The sequence below is a fragment of the Ailuropoda melanoleuca genome, chromosome 6, assembly GCF_002007445.2.
Source record: "Ailuropoda melanoleuca isolate Jingjing chromosome 6, ASM200744v2, whole genome shotgun sequence".
In the NCBI taxonomy this organism is placed as follows: domain Eukaryota; kingdom Metazoa; phylum Chordata; class Mammalia; order Carnivora; family Ursidae; genus Ailuropoda; species Ailuropoda melanoleuca.
The window spans coordinates 104112153-104131890 of record NC_048223.1 but is presented as its reverse complement, the minus strand read 5'-3'; the positions used below and the strand labels follow the sequence as shown (position 1 = coordinate 104131890).

General features: G+C 48.6%; 2 protein-coding genes across 7 annotated transcripts in view; one reads left to right on the top strand and one right to left on the bottom strand.

Annotated features, from left to right (window-relative positions):
- Window positions 1-1973, top strand: part of NT5C2 (5'-nucleotidase, cytosolic II) — an 81144-nt gene extending 79171 nt beyond the window's left edge. For all 5 annotated transcript variants that reach the window (XM_034663206.1, XM_034663204.1, XM_034663205.1 and 2 more), the window contains one exon: window positions 539-1973. In XM_034663206.1, the coding sequence (XP_034519097.1) occupies window positions 539-775 (237 nt within the window). In that variant the 3' untranslated portion in view covers window positions 776-1973. The remainder of the gene's footprint in view (window positions 1-538) is intronic.
- A 4877-nt stretch (window positions 1974-6850) lies between these two features.
- Window positions 6851-19738, bottom strand: part of CNNM2 (cyclin and CBS domain divalent metal cation transport mediator 2) — a 150588-nt gene continuing 137700 nt past the window's right edge. Inside the window, exons 6-8 of one of the 2 annotated variants that reach the window (XM_019809427.2) lie at window positions 18102-18167; window positions 14021-14205; window positions 6851-13331 (exon numbers count right to left, since the gene is read on the bottom strand). In XM_019809427.2, coding sequence (XP_019664986.2) covers window positions 13122-13331; window positions 14021-14205; window positions 18102-18167 — 461 coding nt within the window. In that variant the 3' untranslated portion in view covers window positions 6851-13121. The remainder of the gene's footprint in view (window positions 13332-14020; window positions 14206-18101; window positions 18168-19738) is intronic. The other variant, XM_034663202.1, reaches the window with a different exon arrangement.

Below are 19738 nucleotides of genomic sequence, written 5' to 3'. Positions count from 1 at the left end.
GTCAGAGCATAAGCAGAGGGAGAAGCAGGACTCTGGGGTCATGACCTGAGCCGAAGGCAGATGCTTAACCAGCTGAGCCCGGGTCCTTCTTTGTACTGTGCAGGAGCTCATGAGCAGGTTACATGGTTGCACAAAGGGATCTCTGAGAAAGTAGCATCCAGATCGAATGTTGTAGGGTGGTATAACTTTACTCTGAAGTGTATTAAAAGTTTGAGTAGTGAAGACTTTCCTCTTTTGTTAGCACTTATATAAAAACCATTTTTCTCTTATTTAGTGCTGATATATATGCTGATCTGTATAGTTCACGACTTTCTTTCCTGTGAATTAATCTTTCTCCCCCATCTTTTCTAGTTTTGGGCTATAATGATCTGGACAGTTTTAAGGGTTGAAGAAGAGAGGAAAAATACAGTTCTAGAAGATGCTTTAGTATCTAAATTGGCTGGGCCTCTGCACAGCCAGCTAACAAGCAGGAGAAGGGGTTAGGATTTAGGAAACTGTTTTACTCCACCTGCTTTCTGAACCTCTGACTTTGTTCTAGATGCCTCATGAATCCACGGTGGAACATACACATGTAGATATCAATGAGATGGAATCCCCTCTTGCCACCCGGAATCGCACATCAGTTGACTTCAAAGATACCGACTACAAGCGACACCAGCTGACCCGGTCGATTAGTGAAATTAAACCCCCCAACCTCTTCCCACTGGCCCCCCAGGAAATTACCCACTGCCATGATGAAGATGATGACGAAGAGGAGGAAGAGGAAGAAGAATAAGGAGGAAAACCAAAACTGAGCACCCATTACACAAGCCTGGCAGGACTCACAGGAGCAAAGGATGGGTTCTAGCGGTGGGTGGGGGAACCCCGTCAAAGGTATATCTGGAAAGTTTCTGAAGACTTTAAAATATTCTAATCAGAGAGAGATACTTTTTAGTTTTGTTTGCACTCTTTGCAGATGGTTCAAATTGTAATGGAGTCTGTACAAAAGGAAAGTAAGGGTGAAGCCGGGCTGACCTGCATGCAGATGGCGCCATCGTGGCTATGACACTGTTCCCTTGTCTCGTTTCATCCTCAGTATGTACTGGAGACACCCGGGGTGGTGAAGAGTCTCAGAGTGGAGTAAGGGTGATGGCAAGAGGTCCAAAAATGATGTTATGTTACAAATTGTGCTCTTACTCCAAAATCCATCCTGAAATTTTCAGTGCATTACACAGTATTGTATATCGGTGGAGAAATATATTGTTTCCATTATCAAATGTAGTCTTCTGTTAAGGTCAAGATTCCTTTTATAAGCTTTGAAGTGTCCTCCGTGCCTCTGGGCAGACTGGGGGCTTCAGCGGCCTTGCACAAGAATCGGGTTTGCTGTAGGGCTGGAAGGCACTGGAGTGAGTGATTCTGTTTTGAGTTCTTCTTACATTTTTTTTTTTTGATGGCAGAAATGCTTGTTATCAAGAAAGTCTTTTTCTCATCTGGGATCAACCTATAGAAAGAATTTAGCCTCAAGAGGAAGAAGGCGCAAGCCCCATGAAAAGAAAAGGAGGAGCCACCTCCTTCCATTAGAGCATAACTGAGTGAATTCTGTAGTGTGGGCCGGTGTGGCTCGTGCTGCCCAGAGTTCCAGCCTTCTCTGTCCGCTAGGGTGGACTGCTGTAGTTCAGAGCCAAGCTGTAGAGGATGGGAAGAGGGCTCTGTAAGTAAGTCAGTCAGAACCATACTAGAGCAGAGGGCACGATCAGTGTGAGTGAATTCCGAATCCGAAGAGCAGTCACTTGTTTTGAACAGGACTGGACCATCACTGTGTACTTTCGGGTCTCGGACGGCCTCACAGGCGCAGTCCGAATGGCCACAGCAGTTCCCACAGTAGTGTAGACTTGTACTTTACCCTTCGTCTACTCCTTCTGTTCTCACTGGTGAACACAGAGGGTAAATTAGCTGCTCTAGAATTCAATAAAGTATAATATTTCTAATGCTGACTTGGACCCCTTCCTGTAGCATAACTGTAGTAACGGTTGGTCTTCAGGTGGGTGTCGGTTTGGCTAGTGACATCAGTTTGACATTCTTGTAAAGGAAATACAGTCTGGCATGACTAATAGTTACAGTACCTACAGGGTCTCACAACTTTTTCATGGGAAGTCTTTTGGTACAGGTCTATGAGGTAAGGCTTTTTAAAAATGATTTTATAGGAAGGGAACACAGTTCAGTAACATAGCCAAGACCATGTTACCTCATCACTTTCAGTATATATGGACTTTACATTAAGTTATATCAAGAAACATTCTAACTGGTATCCCTTAGGAATATATTGCTACTTTAAAAGTAATCAGGTTACCAGGGCACCTGGGTGGCTCAGTCAGCTGAGTGGCTGCCTCCTGATTTCGGCTCAGATCATGGTATCGAGCTCCACGCTCAGCAGGGAGTCCTCTTGAGTCTTTCCCTCTGCCCCTCCCGCCCACTTGCATGTGCTCCCTCAAATCCTAAAAATAATAATAAATCAGGTTACAAATGCTATTGAAACTAGCACTTAAATACTGTCCCCATTTTAAATTTTAGGATGTTTGTCACCCCAGCTATGATTCTCATTCAAGATGGAGATCATGCCCAGTTTGACACAGTCTTAAATTTGCTCAAATAATTTTGAAGGGACTTATTACAACTACAGAGCCTAACTTCTAATAGTACATTTATGTATTTTTCCCTTTTAGAGCAAGGACCATCATGAGCACTTGGCTTTCAATTCACCACACTTTTTGTATTGTTAGCCACATAAGATCTTATCTTTGTAAGCATTTCTTTTTAGCCAAATGTCTGACAGTGGATCCAAAGATGGAGCAATAAAAAGCACACAGTTGTTCCACTGCTGGTCAGAGCTTTCTTCGGGATCACCAAAATCTATTTTAAAGAGCTAGGATTCCATAAGCATCTAAGACCCAGAACAGAGTGTTGCTTCTCTGCATATTATTGCTGTTAGAAGAGTGTGCTAGGGAATTAGGCAGTCCAGGGGCAGGCACTCAGGACAGATGGAGTCGGGCTTGCTAAAACACGAAAGTGAGTTTCTCTGTTGCCCACAGTTAAGGAAGCTGAACTTACTTAAATGTTTTTGTTTCAAACTGAGGCATGTTAGACTATGAGAACACAGATTTCCCAAAATCTCTTCCCTGGGTATTTGAAGCACCAGACACCCCTTCTGGGGTGTGCTAGACTGAACTCCCAATCTTAGGGACCCTGCCACACCCAGTAGCTGGTCACAGTTGCAGCAGACCTGTGACCCTTTGTAAGGGGGTTCCCTTTGTAAGAGGACTTGCCCCATTCATTCATTTCTACAAAGACGGTCAGCAGATTTTGAAAAATTAAAGCCAAGAAAGTTTAGTAATTCTGTTTGTTAGACTTTAATTTTCTCCTACCATAAGCATAGCTCTGCTGAGACCTAAAGTAAGAAAGCAAGAGCTTCGAGCTACCCTTTCTAAGGTGCTTTTCGAAGTGGTTCTTAATAGAACTAGAATAACTCGGAGCTACAAATCCTTTAGTCATGTTACTGGTTTCAAGCAGCTACTTTAAAAAGCCACTTGCAGTGACATGTCAGACTTAAAAGTACTTTGTTCATGTTTAGATATTTCTAAATCAGATTTATTTATTCAAGAAATATTTTGTCAACAACTTTAAAGCCCAGCAGTTTTTCCAGGGCTGCCATAGCATTTAAAAATACTCTTATTCACCACAAATAGCCTGAGGCGAGTAAGTGCAGCTCTAAGTCTGCATTAAGGGTGGGAGCCTTGTACACAGTCCCTGTTATGGAAACTATTTAACCTTTCTTTCATGGTGGGAAAAACGGCAACTATGGTGCAGTTGTTGCCATATAGTCAATGGCCCAATTCCTCACTTGGTTTAGAAGTTTCTATCTCAATATGCAATACATGAGGTTTCTCATGACATTTTTATCTTGGTGACTAGAGCATAGGGCTCTTCTCAAAGTTTTTTCTCAAATGGAACAATTTCAAATGATACACAACTTTGGGAGGCCCTTAGAATGAAATCTCTACCACGGAGCTAGCTACCCGAGCAGCCTTACAAACAGAAGAAAATGCCACACTACCACCAAACAGCACGGAGGACATGCTCGGCAGCGAGGAAGCAGAGCCGGGTGACTTCCAGTAAAACCCACATCGTCCCAGCCTCCACCTCCACTAACACGATCCAGCATTTCACTGTTCTCTCACTGCTGAGCATATAGAAAGAGAAAGCAAGTTCTTAAAAAAAAAAAAAATGCATTTGTTCACAGAACGAACCCACCTGTGTTACCTGGCAATCTCAACCATTTCTCCCTGTCGTCAGACATAGCTTCATCCCAAAGCCACAGCAATCTGACTTGTTCCAACAAAGATATGCAATTTCAAAAATAAAATATATGCAGTACTCTGAAGTTCCTCGGAAGACCTCTAGCACAAAAAAGTACTGCCAGTGAAACACAACATTTTATCTCAAGCTTGCTGACTCTGTTACTGTACGTCTAAGTACTTTCTATTTTCTAACTTAAACCAGTTTTTGGTCTGGTTTACGTTTCTTCCTACAAAGTAAGATCCCTTTGCTTCATTTTATTACTAGAGAAAAGGTGGCTTAGACATTGTATCATGAATCGTATTAAGCACAAATAGGTCCCTGAATGGTCTGCTCTCCCATTAAGCTCTTCCCAGAGCCATGTCTGGCCAGGCTATCGACAAGGCCTGAAGAGTCCGGGCCAAGACAAACCTCACCACAGGCACTGGAGCCCAAGCGGCTGAGTGCACGTTCTTCCCACGAAAACAGCAATAGTCCTTCTGAGTCTCACAAGTTCCTGAGATACTTGGAAGTATTTGCCAAGGAAACCTTTCCAACACTAAAACAAACAAAAAAAATGTATTAAATATCCAGTCTTTTTTTGAGGGAGGGTTCTCACCAGAGGTAATCTTTGACTTGTGGGTATGGATATTTTGAAGCAAGTAACTTCATTTTTGGACCCACTGCCCTCAAGTCAATGGTGTAGCAGAATCGCAGTAAGGAAGCCGGCTCACTCTAAACATTCCCGCTCTGTGCTGGCCTCCTGTTTGCGCACTTCACGATCCTGAATCTCCTAGCAGGAAAAGCACTTTGACAAAGAACTCCCACAACTTCCCCCTTGTATCCTTTGGCCTTGGAGTCCTCCACCAGGGGAGATGGCATGCCAGCAGGTCAGAGAAAGGGCCCCATAAACCATTCCTTTGGTTTGGGATGTGACAGTATGAGCACAGATGTGAGGATCTTGAAGGGAAAATGATGAAACAGCCTTACCAAAAACAAAAAGAACCAACCCAGGCATTTATTAGCCATCCAATCTATTTGGGCTCTACTGAAGAACTGTTGCCATTAAACTACATTATTTTCAAAAAGCATAAAAAGTTTTCAGAATTCAACTCCAGGTTATGAAAAAGGTCATTCATTCAATTCATACCAGTCATTTTCTCTACAAGACCCTCTGTGCCCTCAGAAGTGAACTGACAAGAAGTGCTGGGGAGCACAATTTGTTGTATGAAATAGGAACCCCAGAGCTTTTTTCAGGATAAAACTTTGTTGACAAATGGACACATGGATACAGAGGGAAAGCTTAGGGAAATCTCATCTTAAACAGCAGGAAAAATCACCTCTACTTTTCTTGGGGAATTGCCTGATTTGAACCCAAGACTCATCTAGACAAAGTGCGTAAAGCAGGAAAAAAAAATAGCCATCTGGGACTTGATGTGGTGGACAGAGAATTCCTTCCCTGGCCCTACTTGCTTTCTTCTCTGCTTCTAAGGAAAGCCAACAGGCTCCCAAGAAGGTAACACTTCACTGGAATACAGATCTGCCCCATTCTACTTTCAAGAAATTGGGGGTAACGATTGGGGAGGGGGAGCATGGTGATTAGGACAAGCACATCTTAAAGCCAGGCCTGCCAGCAGTTCTTCACTGAACTGTCCCCATCCACAGGGCAGGTGTAAGTAAAACACACTGCAGACATCACGGTTAAACCACACAGTGGGGAAAATAAGGGACCAGTCACCAAGAGCACGATCCTCTGTGGAATGTAAACGAGAGAGTAGAAGGGAAAAAGGATTCCAGAAAGACATGATCTAGGGATACATCACAAAGGGGCTGGGAAGCCGCACCGGAAGATTTGCAGGGTCTGGCAGCACATGAGTGATGCAGGTAAGAAGGAACCCAGGAGACCTGAAGAGCAGTGGTGATGAAGAGGATGGGGGCCCCAACCCAGGGTTATCAGGGAAGGCGCGTGCCCACTGCATCCTCAGAGCATCTGAACACGACTCACCATGCTCAGGCCCGACGTTCTGAACTTGAGAGTGAACCATCTGTGCCGGCTACCACACCTTTCTCCTCGGCTTCACAGAGCAGAGGACCTACAGAGCCGTTCTCCTCTTCAAGAGCCAGCGGAGAGGCTTGAAGGGGGCCTCTGGTCTTGCCTAGGAAAAAACAGCCTGGACGTTTGCCCAGCTGACCTGTGTGCTGTTAGTGACTGAGTGGCAAATGTGGAGCCGTTTGAGTGGATGCCCTCCGGGTCCTAGACTACAATGCTCTGACGGACTAGAATCCTTGCAAAGGAGAACACCCCTGGAACTGGTGATGCCCGACTCCAGGGCGGAGGCGGAGGCCGAGGCACGGTGCTGGCATCCCTCTCTTGTAACCTAACACTGTGCTGTGTGTCCAAAGAAACGCCCTGCCGTGTTGCCATGCCAACACCCAACCCCAGCTTTCTCACCAGCACAGCCATGCTATCGGGCAGGGGACTGAGGTGGGTGGTGTATAGATGGAAGGGGGAAGGGAACACACATCCGCTGGAAGGGTGAACAGAAAATCATCATTTATCTAAATAGAATAATAGAAATAAACAAAAACCTTTTAAAACAATCACAAAATTTACAAATAAATTGGTACAAAATAAATAGGAGAGACTGTAAATCTACAACATCATTTGAATTATAAAATGCATTCATTATGACAATCAGCTCAGGAAACCTACACACGTCATTTGTGCTTCTTGAGGGTTATGTACACAGCTCTGAACACTGTGTTCGGAAAACTTCTCTGCTGGAAAGCATGAAATGTACACTATGACACAGTAAGGGCTGAGGGGGATGAAAATCAGACACAAAGCAGGGTCTTATTTGAGGGCCAAGGCAATGCTGGCATTGGGCTTCAAAACCATGAAAAGGCCTGAGAAGCCCAGATGGGGAGGCAGCTTCCATGGTCCAGAGGGATGGATTCTGCAATCCAAGCGGGGAATTCAGAGGCCATCACTGTTGTGGGGCCAGTGTGCCAACCTGGCTTGGGAGGGTGGGAGTGAGAAAGGCGGCTCTGGTACCACAGCCCTGCTGTACCATTACAGAGAATAGACCCCGTCACCAGGAAACAACCCCTAAGTATTTCCCGGAGGTACTTGAGAGCCCTGCCGTAACATAGAAGACCTGCCTCCATCCGCATCCCAAACACGAGTCCCATCAGGAATAGTGGTGGCCCAGCAAAAGGGCCGGGGATGCTCGGGTTGACATAAGAGCAGCCACCTCTTTATGACAAACAGAAAGAAACCACTGCCTTCTCACCCACTTCGAGGGACAAGAGAACCCTAGGCTCCATGGATGAGGGGCCCTAGAAAACATCTCAGTCACAATGTACTAACAGTAGAGGCATATGTACATAATAAATAATAATATAAAATAAAGCATATACATTTGTAGATTTAAAAGACTCCAGAAATAAGAGAAGTCAATGGACTGACACACTCCACCTTCACAGCAGACTTCAGACACGGGGAATGACGAATCAGAAGCTAGGCTGGGACTCTCGGGGGAATGAAAGTCCTGAGGCCTTATTCCTTCCCACTCCCTTCTGCTCCGGGAGCCTAAGAGTGGCTGTGGAAACCAAGGGGCCTGGGCCTCCAACAAAAAACGAAGGCACCCAAGCCCCACCAGGTCTCTGTAATAGTTCTCCCCCAGGTGAACCTGAAGAAGAATCTGGCCCCAAAAGAATCACTTCTCAAGTGAATCCGTGTTGGTCAGATGTGGGCAAATGCCAGAAGATACCCTGCCAGGCGAGGCAAGCCATTCTTCCAGTTCATGTTTACACTCAACATAAGCAGGTATCTAAACTCAAAGACATGGACTAACTCAACTCTTTCTTGCAGTACGTGTTGGAGCTGTGTACATAAAAACCTTGGTATACAAATTCCTAGAACTTTACTCTCTTGCTATTAGAAGCTCTGTTTCTATGTTGCTTCAAGTACAGCCTGGTATTTCCCATCAAAAGATATTTACAACACTTCTGGTGAAAGGAGGTCAGTGGCTGTAGCATACACAGACCGAAAGCTTATGTGTGCTGAGCCAACCGCAAAGGTCTAAGAAGCCAGCCCAAGACGGCGGGAGGAGAGCTGCTCCAAGCTCTGCAGCTGCTGTGAACTGCCATCACCTCCTTCTGTCCCTCGGGCTGACCAGGGACTCTGGAACCTTCAGACAGGGCAGAAGGAAAACCAGCAAGTAAGCATTCACTGCAGGAAGAATGCCTGCAAGCGTTAGAGGAAAAAGGCCCACTGCCACAGCCTTGAGGGACAGGGACATCAGCAAGCGTGGCAAGGGTGCACCACTGACCCTCAAATGGAGGCAAATGAACCTCATCTTAAGAGTTCTCTGAACTCATCTCTCTTATTAGCCCACTTGAATACAAAAGAACTATGAAAAGATCAAGATCTGTAAATGGCCCTGAGATATAAAAATCCACTGAGTAGGTTGCTCATTGATAAATTTACCTTGGAAAGTTTCTGTATCACCCCAAACCTTCCATACTTAATTCTCTAAATCCCTAACAACTCTGGATTAATCTACAACTCACGCAGAGGTCCTTCCTTGCTGGACAGAAGCACCACTAGCCCTGAGCCTAGAGTGGAACCAAACCCAACCCAGAAACTGTCCTCAGAAACCACACTGGCACACCAGAAGCCTCCGCGCCCTGAACTGCCAGCTCAGTCAACCCCCTGCAAGAAAAACCTATCTCTGGGGTCCAAACCGACAGAGGAGTTGCTCCTGTTGCTCAGGCCATCAGAGAACTTGGGTCATGCGGTGTGTGCCAAGCCAACCCTCCCTGGCAGCTGCTTCTTTGTTAAGCACCTTTCTTGTCCCAGCCCAGGTGAGTCTTTTGCTGGGGACCACCCCGGCAAACCCTGGAGGAATCTTGGGATCCTGGCCCAGGACAGGTGGAGAGGGCCACAGATCGTTGGCTGGTTTTCAGAAGATGAGAGGGTTGCAGTTTGCTCTTATTTCTGACCAGCCAGGACAAATGCTCAATCGGCCAGGGCCTCCTTCGGTCTGCTCCTCAACCTGAGAGAATCTGAGGGCGGAAGTTCACGGTCCCTGCTTAGCCCAAATTCCTTTTACTTCCATTTCCCAGCACAAATGCATTTCTACTTGTATCTACCGCTGTTTTCCTAGACTTGGAAAAGCTGGTCCTTTAGTCAGACGGTACTGGGGATAGCACAGGTAAATCTATTCACAGTTAATGTTCCATATTCGTGTGGAGTTTGCAGTCAACCTTTGCACAGAAGTTCCTTAAAATAACATCAGAAAATGGCAAGGTGGCCTACTTCCTCCCATGTGGCGAAGCCAGTCATGTCAGCATGGGCACCGAGGGAAGAACAGAGTTAAGTGGTGTGCCCTTTGAAATGCAAATCATGCAAGAACCAAGACTTAGACTAGTTGACTAGCACCCCAATATCCACGTACATACAAATCTTAACGTTCTGTTTTCCTAAAAGTTTAAATATATGATTTTGGACTTGCCTGATGAATACAGAACAGAGAGAAATAAAGGGAAAGAACCTGAATGGTAGTAGGAAAAAAAAAAAAAAACCCAAAAAACCCTCTCATTTATAAAGACAAAGCAGACTGTCCTGGGAACATCTCGATACTGGGGATCCAGCTTCAGGTGGAACCTTTGGGATGCTACAGTGGCCAGAAGCAGGAGGAAGCCCTGTCTGGACCCACAGAGCCAGGGCTCGAAGCAGGGGCCACGGAAGCCACTGTAGACAGGTGCTGGGTCTGACAAGGGCTCCAGGAGCATTCAAGACACCAGCACCTGCGTCTGCTTCACAGCCCCCTCCCCTCCACACTTACAAAGCCAGCAGCTCCAGGACAGGATGGTCCAGCCATGGTGTAATTCTAAGAATTGGCCACTGCACGTGGCAATCTCAAATATTTGATGGTCTTTCTCTGCCGGACTCCCCTTTATATAGACATAGAATTGCAAGGAACTTCTAAGCCAAAACCATTGTGCTGCCCAGTGAAGCCACAAGCCAGCGTTTCTCCTTCAATGGCCTGATGGTAGTTTCCAGAGGGAAAGTAGGGCCTGGGAGGAGAATCTGATCGCTCAAGGCAGCGAGTGTGATCTGAAGGGTCTTGAGCTTTCCCCGAAGCAGATGTAACTATAGCCAGGAACTATTTTCGATTCCCTGTTGTTATAAAATAGGAGTAATCCAAGCTAATGAGTGGTGTGGAGAAAATAAATACAAACTTGGGAGGCTAAAATTTCATCCTCCAGGAGTAGGAGCCCCCGCCGCAAAGCCGCCCCCGCCAGCACCTCACAGCGGACGGCTCCCAAGGCCGCCGCACTGCATGGGTATGATCGTGCTGGGAAGTCCTCGGTTTCGCTCTGAGGGCAAGGAGCCAGCAGCTGGAACCCCCGCCTCTCCAGAGCTTTAGGATCATAAAGGAACGGTGGGGCTCTGAAAAAGACCCAACACATTAACTCTGATTCCAGAAGCTCCTTCCAGGAGCAAGGCACCCTGAGACAGGCCACGTGTGGAAAAGCACATCAGCGGGGAGAGGCTGAGGGGGCAGAGACCCCTCAAGTCAGGAACCACCACAGCGTGGTAGGCCAGGCTCCACCAAACCACCAGGAAGGCCAGCGCTGTCTGGGCCTGGAGTAGGGGTGTGGCTGCTGGAGGGTCACTCCCCTTCCAAGACCCAGGGCTCACTTCCTTAGGGGGAACACTGGTTTCTGTGCACCCTGGGGACAGTCCCCGTTCCCATGCCACACGGGGGCTGTGCTCAGCTAGATACGTGTTAGAGACTGAGACCTTTGAACTTGGACGGATCTGTTTATAAAGGGGGATACTCGGAGTGTGGGTCCAACCAACGTTATCTATCCTGGGCACACGGCAGGTTGGGTGCGAGCAGCAGGCACCCCCCCCCCAAAGAGGGCGCCCCCGTGACCCTCCCTAAGGGGCATGGCACAGGTTGAGGAAGACCGTCCAGGACGGACATCCCGGAGGCAATACTGTGGTAAACGTGCCTATGACACTGGAGCCACCCACCTGCTTTCCAGGAGGCAGGCCCAGTGTGCTGCTGGTCACTCCCCAGCCACAGCTCCCCTCCGCCCCAAGCCCAACCTGGGGGACACAGTCCTACCTTGAGGAGGGAGAAGGAAACTGCTGCTTGGCCCGGGGCTTCCCTTCGTTCAGTGAGACCAAGTGGAGAAAAGGCTATCTTCTTGGCTAGCGACCGGGGTCAGCACGGAGGGGCAAGCCTCCCCACGCACTGCGGTCACTATGGACTCAGCTCAGTAATTCAGTGTACGAACGGACGTTGCCAACAAAATGCACATATCCCTTGGGCTAACACTTAAACAGATAAGACAGTTAAGGATTCGGTCACTCAAGAAGTACCTCCTGACATTAATTTCACTACACGTGATGAATTTGGTTATTAAAATAAGGCAGAGACACACATGAAATGGCCACAACACACATTTGGTTTCTGAATCCCTGTTTGGGGCCAAACCGACCCTGGGCTGGACAGGCAGCGTCTCCGGCACGGGCCGCGTTGGAGGCGGGAGGCACAGAGGTCCTCGGGCAAGGAACACAGCCACTGCTGGGCCCCAGGAGCCCAGGGACAGAGGGGAAGAGGGACACTGGGCTCCCTGGGAGGAGGGGCAGGGGTCGGCAGTCCCCAGAGTTCCCTCCTTTAAACATCTGGGTGTGGAAACGCCTTCTGGGCACGGAGCACAGAGCGCAGCTGGCCGCCCAACTCCTTTTCGGACAATTGCGCACATCCCGGTGGGGGGGGAGGAGCTTGCACGCCACACTGCGGTTACTCAAAGGCCCTGTGGAAGATTCCATTTGGCATCTGTGTAGCAGCATCCTGGGTCAACACGAGCAAGGACGGGGAGGTGGGCACGGCACTCTGAGGTGGGGGGCGCTGGGCTGGGGAGGAGGCCTGGCTGGGCTGGAGAATCCGGGCTGGAGGAACCGCGGGATGAAGTCACCTTGCCTCTGGCCAATGATAAACCATGGGCTTCAAATTCATTAACATTCATTTTGGTGATAAAAATTCCTTAGAGTAGGAGCAAAAATCACATTCCAAGCAAATGTTAAACCTTTCTGAGGGAAAGGGACACGGTTAAACATTAACTTAAAACAACACTGAGCTCACAGAGGCGACGGCGGGGCCCCAGGCTCCGCCCCACAGTGGGACAGACTTGGCAGGTCTGCGGCCACAGTTTTCTTCATTCATCCTTCAAGTTCCACAGTGACACCCACTGGGCCCGGAGGAGACGTGCCCCTCCCGAGGAGGGCCGAGGAGGGCCGAGGAGGGCGGAGGAGGGCCACGCAGGGCCCGAGGAGCGAGTCCATGAGTCCATTCGATTCGGGTCACATCATGGAGTCACGGCAGAGTTCAGACAGAACAACGTAAAACTCTGCAAAAGACACTGTTTAAAAACATGATCTCTTGGGGGAAGGGGGGGATCCGCAACAATTTTCAACTTCATGCAAATTGAGGAAGGAGAAGAGTGAATAAAGATAAAAGGTACAACCGAAAACATAAACATGATTCTATCTGGGTGGAAGAAGTTCATCTCCGAAATCTCAAATGCCATGCCCTAGCCATTGGTGTCACACCTCCAGCTCCCGCTCCTGCCCCTGCAATCCTCTGCCGCGGCTTCCGGGAAGGGGACAAAGTCTTTGGTCTCAGGAGGTTGCAGGATGCAGCATGGCACACAAGCTCACACTAATGGGATTCTCGGCCAGCTGGCCTGGGGCCCTGGGACTGGGGGTGAGGGTCGGCGCGGGCGCCCTAGATGGCCCCTTCGCTGTGCAGGCTGTGATTGGCCTTGCTGTGCGTCACACAGTTCTGTTCGTTGAGCAGGTTGGCGGTCTCGTCTGGCAACCCGTCGTGCAGCTCCGTAAGAGTCAATTCAATTTTAGTGTTTTCACTGTCTGAAGACTGAGGGGTTTTGTCCATCCGGGATGCCATCAAGGCATTTTGGTACTGCTGTCTTGAGATCTGGGGCCACGAGACAGTACAGGAGACAAACCAAGAGAATGCTTATTTTTAGGTGTTCTTGTCTCGACAGCACATTACATGTTAAACTCCCCCGCGAGGCCCGCATAGTTTTTCTAGGAAAGGATCATCCTCGAAGATAAACTGAACCACTATCCAAGTTCAAGTGGACTCTGGCGAACAAGTCAGTTTTTACTGATATAAGCCATTTCCAACTTTTCGTCTCAACATTTCAAAGAGACTGGAAAATGGAGATAGGCTTCCATCAGCTGAAGCTGGCTCGTTCTTCAGTTCAGAAGACGTCCTTATTCCAGACTAAGAAAAGAACCCTGACTCGGGACAGAGAGGTAGCGGAGGGTTCCTCCCACCCCATCTCAGGAAGTCTGCAGGGTCTCCGATCTCAGCCCTTCCGGGACCACCCAGACTGACTAGAGTCACGAGCTCATCAGGACTTGCTGGAAAAGGTTTATTCTTTCTCTCTCCAGCTCTCCCTCCTTGACAAAGCTGCATCTGACGGAGCCAGGGAGAGGGCTGTCTCCCCGAGCCTGAGTCTCGGCTAGGCACAGGAGCTGGAGGCGGGACACCCAAACGACAAGGGGGAAGCCCAGGCGCAGGGCTGGGGCACCGACAACGTGCTGTGGGGGGTCACCTCCGGTGGCCAGGCCCAGCCAGGCCGCGCGCTCTGGGCTTACCTTCACAAACTGAAGGTCGGAAAGGGCTCGCACCGAGTAGTCAGGGATGTAGACTTGAAGGAACGAAGAGTTGAGCTGATTACTGCTGCTCCCCAGGGTCGGCGTTACGGCGTCAATCCGGTCACTTCGGCTCAGAGAGTCTGAGTGGTTCAAGCCACAGGGGCGAGGGGGTGACTTGTTTTCACCTAGAAAAGGGGAAAGCAAACCCCAGAACTTTTTACGTGAGATAGATAGAACCAACAAGTCAGTTCTTAATTATCCAAGTAATAAAAAGTAGTCATCATGGGGCGCCTAGGTGGCGCAGTCGTTAAGCGTCTGCCTTCGGCTCAGGGCATGATCTCGGCGTTCCAGGATCGAGCCCCACGTCAGGCTTCTCCACTGGGAGCCTGCTTCTTCCTCTCCCACTCCCCCTGGCTTGTGTTCCCTCTCTCGCTGGCTGTCTCTCTCTCTGTCTAATACATCTTTAAAAAAAAAAAAAAAAGTAGTCATCAATAGACCAGTTCAATCAACTTACACCAGGTGCCTGAGTGTCATACAGCTCACCACCTAGAAGGCCTCCCGTCAGCAAGGGGTCCGGTCAGTTGCCCCGCTCGGCCCCGTGTGTGTGCGTGCATGCATACATACACAGCACACACACACATACATACACACACTCCTTCCTGAGGCTCTGACCGCACCTGTGCGCATCCCCGAGTGCTGTGACATGCACAGGCCGTGGGGAGAGAAGCTCCCGCATAGAAAACATGGGGCGTGGGAGGGCAGCATTTTGTTATGTTGCCAGAAGCAAAAGCAAAGTACTCTTGAGAATGTTTGTCAACTAACAAGTGTTTTAAAGGGATCGAAAGAGTTCTGTCTGTTCATACCATACCATGCCCCCTAACTGAACCTATTATCTTTGTCTCTGACCCCAATCACATCCCTATCGGGCAGCCCAAGGGTGTCTCAGCATTTCAGGAACACTAGAAGACACCAAACTCTTAAAAGGCTTAAGGATCGTAGGTCTTGCAGGAGTCTTCGAGGAGATGGATAGTATTTGTTCGTTAAAACAAAGTGAAAGGAAATTCAGTGAGTCTAGCGTTGTTGCTCTCAAAGGCAAGTTGACCACAGCTCCTAACATACATTTTGTTGAAAATAAAACCCACCCCCACCCTCATCAAGGCTGCCTCCATTTTTGCTTTTCCAATCAAATCTATCATCACAGGACTAGAGGGGACCGATTCTGATGGAGATCAGGCTGGTCTGTCTTTGCAGCATGCCCCTGACAGACACTCCCACAGAGGAGCTGGCCCTCGGCTGGTCATCCCGTCAACTCCCCCCATCTGCCATCACGCCCATCAAAATCCACCCCCTCAGACTGACGCAGTCCCCCCGCCACTCCACAGAGCTCCATGAGGGACCGCCACTCCTCTGCTACTTGAAAGAACCCTGAAAAGTCTGAAGATAGTTGTGTTCTCCTTCGGCTTCCTTTTGTCCAACTAAATGCTTCCGACGTCCTTCACGTCACGTTTCGCCACCTCTCACCCCGTCCTGACCACCGTCTGAGATTCCTTCCACTCAGCTCTTAAAATATGATCACCAGAACCAAAAATGGTAAGTACTCAGTGAACCTCAAATGGCGAGTTCCCTTTCTCCTAAAACTGTCACAGCACAACTTCCCCTACAATTTTGTCAGATTTTCTGTTGTTCAAAGTTAAACTCAGAGTAGCATTTCCTCTGGTTGCTTCCACTTATCTTCTAAGAGAACAAGGCAAATGAGTAATTTATTACGTTTTCTCTTCAGCAGGAGGGAACTTTGATCAGATGACCGAAGCCTCAGATTCCCCATCTCTATGTAAAAGGTGGGTAATAGTTCCCGCCTCATAAGGTCCGATAAGGGTTCCAAAGGAGATACTGTATAAAGTGCTTAGCACAGTATCTGATGCCTAATAACTAGCCCATGGAGAAGCCCAGTTACCACTGTTCTACTTCCTATTTGCCTCGTCCCAGACCCCCCCGCTAGGCGCCGAGCTCAGGTCCGCGCCTTTCTACACTTGTGAGAGCATCGCTCAGGCTGACGGATCCCACTGTATCCCTGGGCTCTAACCCCAAATCACATCACCATTTCTATAGACAGTGTTTACCTTTGTGTGTTAATTGGAAGGTTAAAAAACCGAAATGTTCGAAGGGCTCCCTGCTTACTGATCAGACTGTGCACTGGCAGGCAGATGTCAGAGGCCTTAACTCTGAGTCTCCTGTTCTTTCCACATGAAGACGATGAAAGGGCAATCTCTCTGGTTTCCCCCAAGGTATCTAGACTTCTACTCCATTTCCTCTCAACCCACTGCCCTCAGTTTTGTGAGATGAGCCCCCGCCTTTGCCAGGAACCCACTGCCCGACGTCCCGGCCGCAGTCTGGGGAAGCAGACCCCGTTTTCCGGGACGCTTTCTGCAGCAGCAAGTGTGACAGGGACCCAGCACGACCAGCCTTTCATCAACATGCAGTGAGACAGACGAGTATTCACACCAAAGAGAATAAAGACTTCAAGTGGCCAGGCCCCAGTTCAGGTCATGTTTTGTGGCCAAATTTATGTGCCAAATTTTTATAATTATGGTAACAAAAACACCTTTCCATTTCAATTCCTCTTATGCCTTCTTAGCACTGTTTTTTTCTGCTTTTTAGTCATCTCACCTAGGAATTCTCTCTTTTTAGGAGTGAGCCAGAAAGATACTCTAAAGAAACATTCCCAGCCTCCTCTAACAGAACCACAAAGCACCTTCTGGAATAGGCTGGAAATCACTGGTTTAGTTCAACCTCCACTTATTCGGTACCCTACTATTGTAATGCCAGCATCCTGAAGGCCTGCACCCACAAAATGGCATTTTGGTTTTTAAAATTATTACAGGACCAGACAGAGTGGACACAGCTAAGAAAGCTCTAAGTTGCGTGGGAAAAATAAAATACAAGTAATGACATTTCATGAGCTTCACCCAAAAGTCACTCTTGTTCAGCGTCTGTGATATCTTAGACACATAGCCGATGCCGGCAAACAAAACAGGGAGGAAAAACATGAACGTATATACACATACACAAATACACAAACACGTGTTTCCGTGCATACGTATGTATGTTGTATATCAGGTATCTTCTACCAGCTGGTTTGACTCAAACAGTCCTACAAATAAGATCTTATCCCCACACACCCCAAGCTTTTTCAGAGCAAAGACCTGAGGGAACATAAGTATTGCCTCTCTGACTAAATATCAGCATCTGCGAGATTTGCTCAATCTGGATTAGGAAACGCCAATTTCATCAGATTTTAAAATATAAGCTGTGTGGAACAAAATAAATACGGAAAAATTGTACTACCAAAAGCTCAGCAATTTTAATTAAAGGAAGATTAAACCTCTGCCTTTCTTTTTAGCTGCTGGATGTATCAGGCAGGCATGACCAAGCTCTCCTGCAGGGCAGCACCCGGCAGCCGGTGAGGAACGAGCACAGAGCCCGCTCACAAGACAGAGGGAGACAGAAGCGCAGCCCCGGCCTGATGCAGGCAGGGACGCGCGGGCCCCGTTCACACGGATCCCAGGACAAGGACCAAAGGAACGGAACCGGGAGCACCAGGGCCTTGGCAGACGGGGTGCTCGTTCACAGTCCTGGAGGCTCTGGGCTGAATGTGTTTTTGGAGAAGCACCCCCAGGTTTTGAGGCCTGGGGCCTCTGCAAGCTCCACACGCCATGACGTTGCTGAGGTCAAAGAACCAGGAGCAGCCCCCTTGTGATGCCCTGAAAACCCAAGGTCAGCGGCGTCGCGGGGGCCGGGCCGGGAGCAGTGACGATCCAGGTGGGCACCGCGCTCGCTTTCTGTGGGTCGGCCCTGCGCGCGCCCGCAGCCCGCCTGCCAGGCCCCCGCGTCCTCCCGACTGCCGTAGGCTTCTCCGCTCCCGGGCAGCTCACTCCCGGGTCTGCAGGCGCGGAGTTTGAGACCTCACGGCGAAACTGCAAACAGCCTTGACCACATAAAGGGAACAGATCTGGCCCGCCAGGCTTTTGTGGGGTCAAGGGAGGCAACCGAAAGAATTATGAAAAAGGAAACATGCAGTTACCTGGAGAACCTGCGGCTAACAACTCTGTTCTGCTGACAACAAAGGTACGAGACAGGGACAGAGGAACTGAAAAATGGAGAAAAACAGGGTGAGACCGCGTCAAAGGGCAAGAAAGGAGATCTCTGCACTCAGGGGACAGGAGCATTCGATCTCAGAAACGCAAAAGCCTGCACGATACTACGGAAATTGAGAAGGAACACACACTGCTTTCCAGGAAGAGGAATACAGGGAGCCTGAAATCAGAAGAAATCCTATTCAAATGCTTCTCTACTAGCCTAAAAATCTCTTAAGCCATTAATGCTCTATTGGGGCTTAGAGCTCAAAACGTGCTCTTCTTAAGGATTTAAATCACAATGAGCCATACGAAAGGGGGGCACAATTAATCAACTGACCCAAGAGCATGACCCAAGCCGCCCGCGCCAGCAGAGCCTACAGCGTCCCTACCTGGGGCAAGCAGTTAGGTATTTGATTCACGGACATCCTCAGTCTCGTTATTTTGACCTGATATTCTGTCGGAATACTTTGAAAGTTCAAAGTATTAGAGGAAAGTAAATAAAAAACGTTCCGCACAGGTCTCCCGGAAATGGCGGACCAAAGTCATCCTCGTCCCTGCTACTCAGAGAGTCAGGTCTGTCTGACTGAAAAGTCCAATCAACACTGCCCTCCCCGGCACGAGTCCTATTTCCTAGGCAGGGTTTTTTTTTTTTTGTTTCTGCTTTGTTGTTTTTGTTTTTTTTTTTAATTTTTTTTTAAATTTAATTTATTTATCTGACAGAGAGAGACAGCCAGCCAGCAAGAGAGGGGACACAGGCAGGGGGAGTGGGAGAGGAAGAAGCAGGCTCCCAGCGGAGGGGCCTGATGTGGGGCCCGATCCCAGGACTCCTGGATCACACCCTGAGCCAAAGGCAGATGCTTAACGACTGAGCCACCCAGGCGCCCCCCCCCTTTTTTTTAATTTTTAAGAAAGATTTATTTGAGATAGAGAGCATGGGGGGGGGGAAGGGAGAAGCAGACTCCCCGCTGAGCAGGGAGCCGGAGGCAGGGCTCGATCCTAGGATTCTGGGATCATGACCTGAGCTGAGGGCAGATGCTTAACCGACTGAGCCACCCAGGTGCCCCTCTGTTTTTGTGTTTAAATTGCAGTATAATTGACACACAATTGGGCAGGTCTTGAAACTGATTATTGTAGGATTTTCCTAGGCAATCAACAATAAATGGAAATTATCTTGAGATTAGGGCACTAATTGTATCTCTCAACGAATACACAAAATCCCTAATCCTACTTGTCAAGTTAAATACGGGGCTTTGTAATAAGTAAGATGCTATTAACGAGATCCCCTTCCTTCCTGGCATTTCCCAAGGAGGCCAGGCTGCTGCAGCCCCACAGGCTTCCTGTATGGGAGACCTGCTCCTCAACTCCTTTTTGAATGGGATTTGCCTTTACATGAACCCACAGTTCACTATAAATTGGGCTAATGTTTAGGTTTCAAGAACCAGTGATCAGTAAGATTGTCTCCCTACTCTTGCAACTTTCTTTTCAAAGCCATCTTCTAAATCTGACTCTGCTAACCTGAGGCTAATCTGGCTGCCATACAGCGGTCACGAGCTCAACACCCAGCTCTTCCACCGACATCTCC